Raw genomic sequence first — 12,025 nt, 5'->3', positions numbered from 1 at the left:
AGGTGAAGGTGACCCCGTTCGGGTAGGAGACCGCTCCGGTAGGAGTCACCGCTCCGTTAGCTGGGGCCGCCCGAGCCGGACATTGTACGCCTGAAATTATCAATAACCTTTGATGATTAACGGATCTAACGCGTTATTTTTGAACTGAAAATCCTAACACGACGCGCGCGCTCGTTGATAGACACTCTGTATATCTGTCCACCATCTTTTCAATATTGCGAAATAACGCGTTTACCTTCTAACATTGTTTATTGTCTTCATCAAGAAGACTATAGTTTTGTCTCGCCGGAGTGTGGGTGACTGTGGATTTATCGATATAACTCTGAAATGCATGATTCGACGTCCATGATTTTTTGCAGGCAGAATACGATTGTTAAGACCGACGCCAAGTGTAGGTTTGGGTTTTGTGAGGGGTCCGTACGTTACGTTAGCGCACCTTTTTTGTTTGTTACTTCTTAACAAAATACCTCGAGTATATTTTAATAGATGTTCATGATTTTTGGTAGGCAAACTACCATTGTATAGGCCAAAAAGCAGTTACTCAAGCAACTGGATATGATTTTGGAACGTCAGACGTTTCAGCTAGTATCCACTAGCTTTCATCAGTGACTGAGAGACCAGAGGAGAAATGCAGGTTTATAAGCACAAACTTTTCATTGATATGCAAATAAAATGAAGACAATTTTTGGGTGTCCAAAAGGAAACAAGAGTCAGACAAGTTAAGACAAGTTTATGCTAAGTCAGGAAGCTCCTGTTATGCAGAACAGGAGCTTAAGTGTTGTCTGTCCTCGGGGTTGGGAGCGCCAATTCTCAAGTGCCGGAGAGATCTTCCCGTAGCCCCCCTTCCTTGTTGAGGGTGGGGTTGTACATCCTTTCATATATTGCCTCTTGAACACCCCGTTCCCACCAGCGCGTTTCGCGGTCTAAAATATCTGTGGACTCGAGTTTGAAGGAGTGGCCCTGGTTGTGTTGTAGGTGGTGGAAAATGGCCGAGGAGTAGTCGTTAGCACTAGGTCTGCAATGTTCCTTGTATCTTACTTTGAGCGGCCGACTCGTCTCTCCGATGTAGGTGTAGTTGCAATTGGGCTCCTCACATTTGAGTCTGTAAAAAATGTTCGCCTTGCTACCTTTGTGAGGTCGATCCTTAGGGTGTACCAGTCGTTGTCTGAGAGTTGAGTGAGGTTTGAAATTAGTGGCTATGTTGAAGTTTGGGAAGATCCGCCGAAGTTTCTCAGATACTCCTTGGACATACGGAATAGTGATGTTGACTTTGTTTTTGTTTGTCAAAGGTTTGCACTTCTGGGTTTTCTTAGACTGATTCGAAGGTTTGAGTGCTTTGTTGAAAGTCCAGTTTTGGTAGCCATACTTAGCCAGGGCACCTCGGAGGTGTTTATGTTCGTCCGTTTTGGCTTGGTCTGAAGTGATAATGTTGTCTGCACGACGGAAGAGAGTTTTGATCACTGCTAATTTGTGTTCTAGAGGGTGGAGGGAATCAAAAGCCATGTATTGATCAGTGTGGGTTGGTTTCCTGTACACTTCGAAACGAAGGTTGCCATCTTCCTCTACTACAGTTTTGGTGTCTAGGAAAAGGAGGATGTTGTCATGACTTGGCTCCTGTGTGAACTTGATGTTGTCATCTATCTGGTTTATGTGGTCAAAGAAATCAGCAGCTACCCTCTTTTTCAATCTACACCAAGTGTCATCTACATATCGAAACCAGTTGGCAGGGGAAGTGTCATTGAAAGTGCTGAGGGCTTTGTTTTCAAACTTCTCCATGTACAGGTTTACAACAATAAGTGAAGCTGGAGATCCCATAGCACAGCCATGAATCTGTTGGTAGAACTGTCCTTTGTAGGTAAAGTATGTGCATTCTGAGCAGAGTTCTAATAGTTCACATACTTGATCAACGGATAGGTTGGTTCTATCTGCAAGTGTTGTCGGCTTCCAAGGCTTCCCTGACTACTGACACTGCTTCCTTGGGTGGTATGGAGGTGAAGAGTGAGCACACGTCATACGAAGTGATGGTTTCATCATCCTCTACACGAATGTCTTCAATCTTGTTGACAAAGTCGGCACTATTCTGTACATGGTGTTGAGATTTCCCCACTAATGGTCCCAAAATCTTGGCTAGAAAACCCGGTAACTCATAGGTGACAGAGCCTATACTGGAGACTATAGGTCGTAGAGGGACACTTTGTTTGTGGACTTCGGGAATGCCGTAGAAAGCAGGGGATTGTTCCGTTGTGGGGTTGAGTTTTAGGTAGGTGGCGCGATCCAGAACTCCTTCATTTTGCAATTTCCTGAGAGCTGTACTGATTTCCACTTTAAACTTGTTAGTGGGGTCCTTTTTCAGTGGCATGTAGGTGTCTTTGTTTCCCAAGAGATCCTGTACCTTCCTGTCGTACTGCTCCCTGTCTAAGACTACTGTGCATCTGCCCTTGTTTGCCGGAAGAATCAATATGTCTTGGTTGGTGGCCAAATCTTTGAGGGCGGCTCGCTCTTGCCGTGTAATATTACTAGCAGGGGGTTTGGAGACTTTCAGGGTGGTAGCTACTTAGGTGCTTCAGCTTGTCTCTATGGTAAACGTGCCCGATGAATTGCTGACTCGGTTTCTGTGACAATGTCGATGCTAGGAATCTTGTTGGGTGTTACTGCGAAGTTTACACCTATAGAAAGCAGTGATTTCTCTGGTTCTGTGAGAGTATGGCTACTTAGGTTTTTAACCCACCTCTCGTCTGTTTTGGCCTGTGTAGTGGTTTTGGGTTCAGAACTGTTTGATCTCCAATTTGGGTCACTATCTGCTGCGCTAATAGTCTTCTTTTGCTGTATACGTTCAAATTTGGTCTTCTGTCTGTCTTTTCCCTTCTCGTGCTGAGCTAGCTGTCCACGTGTTATGAACTCCTTAGTTTCAGCAAAAATCTCGTCTGAAAGTTTCTCCCTCTGTAGCTACTCCTCGGCCATTTTCCACCACCTACAACACAACCAGGGCCACTCCTTCAAACTCGAGTCCACAGATATTTTAGCCCGCGAAACACGCTGGTGGGAACGGGGTGTTGAAGAGGCAACATATGAAAGGATGTACAACCCCACCCTCAACAAGGAAGGGGGGCTACGGGTAGATCTCTCCGGCACTGGAATTTTTGCGCTCCCAACCCCGAGGACAGACAACACTTAAGCTCCTGTTCTGCATAACAGGAGCTTCCGGACTTAGCATAAACTTGTCTTAACTTGTCTGACTCTTGTTCCCCTTTGGACATCCAAAAATTGTCTTCGTTTTATTTGCATATCAATGAACAGTTTGTGCTTATAAACCTGCATTTCTCCTCTGGTCTCTCAGTCACTGATGAAAGCTAGTGGATACTAGCTAAAACGTCTGACGTTCCAAAATCATATCCAGTTGCTTGAGTAACTGCTTTTTGGCGTATCTTATTACCTGGATGTCTAACCTTCATCGACGTACCATTGTATAGGCCAAGCTTAAGTTCGAAAACAGGCCTCATGGGGGTCCCTATGTTGCTGTAGTGGACCTTTTATGTTAGATATATAATGATTTTCCACCACCAACCCCTGTCCTCCATATGTTTGATTCAGATGGAGGACAGTTGTTCCTCCTATCTGGGATCAATTAGTAGATAGTAGAGTACAATGGAGGGGCTGTCCTATAACTACTGTGGGGGGAGGAAATGTTGTAGTCAGGTCACTCCCTAAATTATAAGGCCAGACCAAGTAATCTTTATGGTTGACGTCAACTTGACACCTAAATTTATTGCAAATGCGCTATGAAATACAGGAAGAGCCGAAGAAAACTAAATTAAGATGCATAGATGTGGAATATACTAACAGTGGATACAAAGGTTAGGACGCAAATTGAATAAAAGGACATAGTGTATCAACAAACGAAAACAGCAATAAATCTCGCCCTGTTCTGATTCTTGCCTTTCATCACATCTTCTCTTATTACAATTTGCGACACTGTCGTGATCATAATACAGTAAGCAGAATTTTGGTAACAGTCATTTTTAACAGTCCAAAATAATAAAAAAACTTCACTGCAGGGGGCATTTTCCGTTTTTTTTTTTGTTAGAAGGATAACTTGTGTATCTGCACGTCGATGGAAGTTTATGAATTAAACAGGGTGGGACAGCTGTTTGGTTGTGGTAGATGCTTTCCCTGTAGGTCAACGACCTAATGGCCATATATCACGGTGGGACAGATGTTTTTCACCATACACGGTTGGTCTATTAAAGCATGTAACTGTCTTACACTAAAAGCAATGACTCCTAAAATACGTAAACATAAGGCAATCATGTCTAACAACCAATGATCCTTGACGAAGACATGAGATCTCTGAACTCTAGCTATGTTTGTTTACAAGTTTGGCCAGGGAAAGCTGTAAAAGCTGTGGAAACAAGATAGCTACAGCTACAGGGCTATTTTTATTCAGTTAGCCAGCCTCTCCGAAGAAAAGACTGGCTGTGTTTCGTGATTCGAAAACGTACTATACATATTTCATGCCCGCTACGGCGCAACTGCTATTAACAATACAACAAAACGGTCTGCCTATTTACCGGAAAGCACCGGAAAACACATATAGGAGGCTTAAATCTACCGGAAATTCAGCGGAATACACCCTACATTGATGAGATAACTGCCCAAGTTGCTGTATTTTGGCATAAGATAACTTATACGTAGCCCGGAGAACAAGAAATCACTTAAATTCTGAATCGGCAATCAGCGGAAGCGGCCCGGCCAGTCGCCATGTTTGTTTACATAGCGTAACGCAATCGTTTGTTTAGCGCGAAATCACAGAAGAGAAGTGAAATGTACTAAAATAAAAAGTTCTTTTGCACGTCAGCATCGCAATTTACTTTATTTTGACCATGCATGGTATAACTTATGCGTGGCCTGGCGTGGCACAGAAAACAAAAGATTACTATGAACATCGGGCCCCGATAGTCGGCAGTGTCGATCGACAAACGCGGCCAGTCGCCATGTTGTTTACATAGCGTATGTTTGTTTAGTGCAATCACGACAGAGAAGTGAAATGTATCGAAATAAAGAGTTCTTTTATACTTCAGCATCGCAGTTTGCTGTACTAAAGTTTACCCATAACATATTAAACTTATACGTGGCCCAGGGAACAAGAAATCACTATGAATCGCTGGCAACTATCGGCTGGAGGTGACAAACGCGACCAGTCGCCATGTTCGTTTACATAGCGTATTGCATTGGTATTATCGTATGTTTGTTTAGTGCGATCACTGTAGAGACGTGAAATAAAGAGTTCTTTTATACTTCAACATCGCAGTTTGCTGCATTTTGACCGTGAGATAACTTATAGTGGCCCATAGCCTATTAGAACAAAAAAATCCCGTCCCGTCGCGGGATAAGCAATAGGGCAGAACCTGAATGGGGGAGTGTTCCGTTCCGTTCCAAATGATACCCAGAAGTCAAAGACACTGAAATACTAGATTATCCTAAGATATTGCAATTATGTAAAAATGGACAAGTACTGATTCTATCTCTCTAAGAAATGCTATTCCTGTTTTATTGCTGAGAGTAATCTAACAAAGGAGGTTCTAACTAAAATTCATAAAACCAAAGACATTATACACTCTGTATAATGTCCTTGCTAAAGCATTGACAAGAAATTTTAAGTTAAGTTTATTACGTGACGGGACCGGATTTTTTTGTTCAATGGGCCACTATATTAATTAAAAGTTATCTCATGGTCAAAATACAGCAAACTGCGATGTTGAAGTATAAAAGAACTCTTTATTTCACGTCTCTACAGTGATCGCACTAAACAAACATACGATAATACCAATGCAATACGCTATGTAAACGAACATGGCGACTGGTCGCGTTTGTCGCCTCCAGCCGATAGTTGTCAGCGATTCATAGTGATTTCTTGTTCCCTGGGCCACGTATAAGTTTAATATGTTATGGGTAAACTTTAGTACAGCAAACTGCGATGTTGAAGTATAAAATGACTTTTTATTTCGATACATTTCACTTCTCTAACGTGATTGCACTAAACAAACATACGCTATGTAAACAACATGGCGACTGGCCGCGTTTGTCGATCGACTCTGCCGACTATCGGGGCCCGATAGTTGCCGATTCATAGTAATTTTTTTGTTCTCTGTGCCACGCATAAGTTATACCATGGTCAAAATATAATAAAGCAAAGTGCGATGCTGACGTGCAAAAGAACTTTTTATTTTGGTACATTTCAATTCTCTTCTGTGATTTCGCGCTAAACAAACGATTGCGTTACGCTATGTAGACAAACATGGCGACTGGCTGGGCCGCTTCCGCCGATTGCCGATTCAGTATTTAAGTGATTTCTTGTTTCCTGGGCTACGTATAAGTTATCTTATGCCAAAATACAGCGAGTTGGGCAGTTATCTAATCAATGAAGGGTGTATTCCGGTAGATTTAAGCCTCCTATATATGTTTTCCGGTGCTTTCCGGTGTTTTCCGGTGCTTTCCGGTAAATAGGAAGACCCCAACAAAAGATTCGGGCTACATTCCAGCGGCGATACCCGACAAATAGGCAGGTAAGACATAACTGTTACATTTACACTTTTGCCCTCATTTTACTAGCTAAACGTCGTAGTTTGGAACACTTTCCTGTGGTTGTGCGAAAGCAGTTAGCCCAGTTGGTTAACGCGCTGACGATAATTCGAGTTCGTATCCGTATCTCTGAATTTTTTTGATCACTTTTAATATTTTTAACAATTAAATTTTCAAACAATTTTAACATTTCAAACAATTTTAGGCTCTTTTCATTTCTTTGATGCAAGTTTTTACAATTGTTTTTTTTTTTTACCTCCGGGGAAGGAGATATCCTTCCGCGTAGAGGTAATGTGGGGGACCGAGCTATTTTATGTACGCAGCTGTATCTCGCGTGCAGGTGGTCGGTTTTCATTCAGATTCTGTATACGTTGTGGTGTTGGTGTGTAGATGGTGCACATGTTTTGCTTTTACAGTATTTTTATTTTCGGGCGTGAAAATGATGTGTTTAGACCGGCGGTGGACACCCCTGTAATGGTCAGAATGGCCGCGAACCTTTTCTAGGGCGTGTATTAAGTCATGGGCGGTAACGTCCACGTAATATTTTAGGGGTGTCTCGTATCGGTTTTGTCTGCTAGCGGTCGCCCCGCCGTCTAACAGGGGTGTACACACTTCCGGGTTGAACGAACGTAAAAAGTTCTTTTAATTGTGCATATTTTCACTAAATGTGTGTGCCCGTGTGTGTGGCTATAGAAGCTTCTGTTCACCGAGTGCTGAGAAAGGAACCCGTTACTTTGGTACTTTTGCCTTTGCAACCGTGCAAAACAGCGTTTTGGCGCATATGTTTAAACAAAGAAAAGTTGTTTCCGTGCGCGCTGTTACGGGAGCATGGTATCTTCCCATCTATGCAAATATACTTCATAAATATATGCAAGATTTATGCATATATGAAAAAAATGTACATACATTACTAACATTAAACCCACACAACTTGTAAACCCTTATGTACAAGACAGACGCGAGTAGTAGAAACAAAAAGAAACACCTGGTCCCGGGCCGGGGTTCGAACCCACGACCTCTCGAGCACCAGCTTCAAAATCCGACGCTCAAATCGCTCGGCTAATAGGTCTCTAAGATCCAGGTCTGAAATGCTAAATCTAGAACATTAAATTTAATAAAATCAACTACACATCAGAAATAACATATTGAGGAATACACTAAACTACCCGGAGGTATAAAATCTCAGATTTTCCTTGTTTGTTGCTGTTTCTATAGGCGAATCATAGAACGCTTTGCAAATCTGCCGCGAATTTTCAACGCTGAAGCTGATTGGTTAGGATTTGTCGCAAGTTCAAGTTTCAAGTTTATTTATTTAACCAGGATATAACTCAGATCTACCGATCTGCTTTTCAGTTATTCCTGGGAACTCAAACCAAGGTACATTTAGAAATACAGTATATCACAGAGAAAAAAATCACAATGACGTTACATTACATCACAATCAATTACATATAAATCACAGTGTGCACTGCTACAGTTACAGTCACATTCAGTAAACCGGTCCCTTCACAGTCTGGTTTTGAACACAGACGTTGATGTTATTTGCCGTTTGTCAACAGCTAGTCTGTTCCACACTAGTGGCCCTTGATATTGCAAACTCCCTTTGAATGTTTCCAGGTTTGCTTTTGGAGTGTCCAGCATGTAAGGGTCGAAACTGAGGAGCTGTTTCATGGCAGTGCGTGTGCGAACTCTGAACACTGGGGGTGATAGCCATTTAAACATATTTGTCATGTAGGCAGGAGCTTTGTGGCGAACTGCCTTCTGTACAGCTACTAGCGTACTCACTTTTACCCTATCAGCCAGTGGTACCATACCAGCCTCAGCTAGCAGGGTTTCTGTAGGAACACGATCTTTGAGTGTTCGCCCTGTGATAATCCTGGCTGCACGATTTAACAATCTAGACAATAAACAGTGCACCATGACTCTGACGCAGACCAATCATAGAACGCTTTTCGAATCTCCCACGAATTTCTTCCGTTGACGCTGATTGGTCATATGCGTCACGTGATCATTTTCACATTCGGTCGTCTGCAGCCCTCGGGCAGAGCGGTCGACATTTTCTGCTGCCAGCGTCAGGTTCGCGCCAGCACTGGCAGTATCTTGTGCGTCAAATAGCAGGAATTATCATCAGAAGTGGATAGTTAGAATTCCTCCCCTAGACCATTGTTTGTGCACGAGATATGTGGATGTTGTAATACATTGTAATAACGAAATTAATTAGCATAATAGGAACTCGATAGGAACTATAGAGAACGGTGAAGAGGGCCTACATGGGGGGGGGGGGTACTGATTACACATTATGCAACATTTTCGGCGCCAATTACGAATTACGTTAAAGTCTTAGACCTTATTACGACTTTACGCTTTGCAGCTACTGTTCTATTACGGATTACGTTGATTTTTTGGGAGGTTGTCTACGTATTATGAAGACTGAAAAGGCCCGATTACGCCTTTCCTTTTTTTAATACGGAAAACGCATACAGGCCCCCAGAAAAATCCCACCATTCCCCGCGCGACCGGTAACACCCGGTTTGTCTGATATACCAGGGTACTAACATTTACCTTATTTGCGGTAAGTGATTACATGAAAATGGCTTAAACACAACATTGCATCCATCTTCTGACTGTGCGCCTCCAGTGCATGCCACTGTTCGGCGGATAGGTTGAGCCCTCTCCTGCCAGGTAGGAGATCGTCAGGATCGTCGTCTGGACCGCGTCGGAATTCTGGCCGCCGCTGGAAAAATTCCCGCAGTGTCACGACCGCCAGCCCTCTGAAGACGTCGACGATCGCTTATGTCAAATTTTCCAGGTCAAAAACCGGCGGGACGAGAACAGGGTCGCGTCGTAAGGCATGGTAGCAAACGTACAAGCTAGCAGAGCAGACGACACCCCGGACATTTCGCGTTTTAGAGTACGCCATTGTTCGGGGGTTAGAACTATCCCCTTCTTGCCGCCCTTCCATACGTCCTCCTGGTCAGGCCGTGGTCTGTAGAAATGACGCACAGACAGCGTCGGTTTTCCTCTGAAATGTCCAACGGTAGCGAAGACGTTTTCTCCCAAGGGGAAGCTGATTTTCGCTCCGTCGTTACCACTGCGGATCTGCATCATCGGTGTCGGGGACGGTACGGGGCCGGCGTGAAAACTTGGGGTAGACGCAGGTGGTCCGTCGCGTAGTGGTGGTTCCTTAATTGTTGCATCCACATAGGAAGACCCCTCGTACATTCGCTGATTCAGCCAATTGTTGTAACCTGTAGCAACCATCGATTAACGAATTCGAAGAGTTGTCAGTACTTGGTAGTCAGAAACGTGGAGAAGTCGGGAGTAAAGAGGGACAAAGTTCTTCTGGCTTTACAAACTTCGTAAGTCTTGACCAATCAGCGAGGAGGTGTGTGTGTCCAGACAAGTTTTAAATCGTTTTCACTATCACGATACTGTTATGTCCTTAGCCGTTAAACGTCTTGCTCAAAGGTAGTTGTTGGCAGGACGGACACAGACAGGGTCCACACTCCGTGGTGGTGTAACGTGAACTGCTTTAATCTCAGCAGGGTTAGTGTGGGTCAGGAGGTTAGAGTTAGGGGTCGATCATTAGATATAACATTCCTCCCCAACTTAAGTAAAATGTCTCTTTCTTTGGTTATATAGTCTCTTTCTTGATGGTATACAGTCTCTTTCTTGATGTTCTCCGGGACTCCTCTTCTCGGATTCTCGAAGGAGGTTATTAATGGGTATTAGAGTACATGCATTAACGATTTCTACTCATGCAAATCAAAATGACTAGTATTTCTTTTTCCATACTCAGAGTCCGTTTGTTCAGTCCATTTACTTCATCTGCATGCATTTTTACAGATTTAGTCTATCCGGCGGTTTCACAGTCCTCCCGGATCTAGTGATGTAGTCGGAGTTGGTTGTCTTAGTTGTTTGTTGACGTTGGTCTGCACGTGTGTCTGCTCCGGTCTCTCTTGGGATGGTTGTCGGAATTTTCTTGAACATCGTTGTGTGCCTTGTTGTTTCTTTTCCATCCCGGTTTGCAGTGACTAGCGTTCCTTTCTTGTGGGTGATCAGGTATGGTTGGTGATCGTAGGCAGCTGTCAGAGTGTTTTGTCTCGGTTGCTGGACTAACACGGTGTCACCTACGCGCAAGTTGCTTGGTCTTGCGTTTCTCTTCTGATCGGTGTACTCCTTCATCTTTGCTTTTGTGGCGTTGTCCTTGTGGATCGCTTCTTTGTTAGCTGCGAAGGGTTTTATGTTGGGTAGCTTGATCTTGATTTCTCTACCGAACAGTAGGCTTGCTGGTGCTTTGCCGGTTGATGTGTGTGGCGTTGCTCTGTAGTTACGGAGCATTGCATTGAGTTCTTGTTTCCACGCTTTTCCTTCAATTGCTGCTGTCTTCAGCGTCTTCCCCAGTGTGCGCATGAACCGTTCGGCCTCTCCGTTTGCTTGGGGCCAATATGGAATGATTTTACGGTGTTTGAAACCGAGGTGACTTGCGAAGTTTCTCATCTGTTCGCTGTTCCATGGTGGTCCATTGTCGGTCTTGAGGATCTCTGGTGTGCCAAACATCGCGAATACCTTGTCGAGTATTGGTATGACCGCGTTGGCTGATGTTGACCGTGTTTGCTCTACGATCGGATATCTTGAATGGTCGTCTATGATCACGAGGAGGTAGTCCCCGTTAGGGAGCGGGCCTTTGAATCGGCGCTCAACTCCGTCCATGGCCGCTCGGGCATGGCAGTTGGCTGCAGCGGTGTTGCAGTCGACGTCTTGGTTGTCGCAAGGCATGCTACGCATTTCTTTAGCGTTTCCTCTGTTTTCGCGTCGATCCCTGGAAACCGGACTTTCTCTCTGATCAGGGCCTTCGTCTTGACAATGCCCTGGTGACCCTCGTGTGCTATGTTGATCACCTGCTGCTGTAGCTCTGTAGGGACCACGATCTTTGTGTTCCTCATGATGAGGTCGTGGTCTCTCGTTGTCGTCAGCTCGTTTTTGATCTTCGAAAGTGCCTCGAGCTGGGCTTGATCACAGTTGATGGCTTCTTTGCGCAAGTACCACTTTCCACTTTGGATTAAACGTGCCGCTTCTTGTAGCGTCGGGTCTTGCAGCGTCGCTTCCTTGAAGTCTGCCAGCGTCATCGACTTTGGTATTGCATTGTTGATGACGTACCTGATGTACTCATCTGCTGTGTGTGTGTCACCGCTCGTTGGTAGCGGGTGCCTTGACATGTAGTCTGCCGGGTTCTCGCTGCCAGGTTTGTACCCTACTGTGTACTGGTACTGTTGGAGACGTAGGATCCACCGCTCGAGCCTCACAGGTAGTCTAAGGTTGGGTTTGTTGAAGATGCTGACTAGTGGTAGGTGATCTGTTATCACCGTGAACTCGCTTCCAACAAGGTACAGATGGAAGTGTTGTAGACCCCAATATATTGCGAGGGCTTCTCTTTCTATTTGAC

General features: G+C 44.3%; 1 protein-coding gene across 1 annotated transcript; it reads right to left on the bottom strand.

The window, feature by feature from the left end:
• Window positions 1–10,419: 10,419 nt before the first annotated feature.
• Window positions 10,420–11,139, bottom strand: LOC109465075 (uncharacterized protein K02A2.6-like). The gene has a single exon (XM_019762216.1). It carries the CDS (start codon window positions 11,137–11,139, stop codon window positions 10,420–10,422), a length of 720 nt encoding a protein of 239 aa, XP_019617775.1.
• Between the last annotated feature and the right edge of the window lie 886 nt (window positions 11,140–12,025).

This window comes from Branchiostoma belcheri, unplaced genomic scaffold (assembly GCF_001625305.1).
Source record: "Branchiostoma belcheri isolate BF01 breed outbred unplaced genomic scaffold, Haploidv18h27 scaffold147, whole genome shotgun sequence".
Lineage (NCBI taxonomy): Eukaryota > Metazoa > Chordata > Leptocardii > Amphioxiformes > Branchiostomatidae > Branchiostoma > Branchiostoma belcheri.
The sequence above is the reverse complement of the archived record's forward strand: the minus strand, read 5'-3'. Positions and strand labels throughout refer to the sequence as shown.

Bases quoted from the DNA above. Each gene is read 5' to 3' on its own strand.
- LOC109465075 (XM_019762216.1), bottom strand. From the start codon at position 11,139: ATGTTTGGCACACCAGAGATCCTCAAGACCGACAATGGACCACCATGG.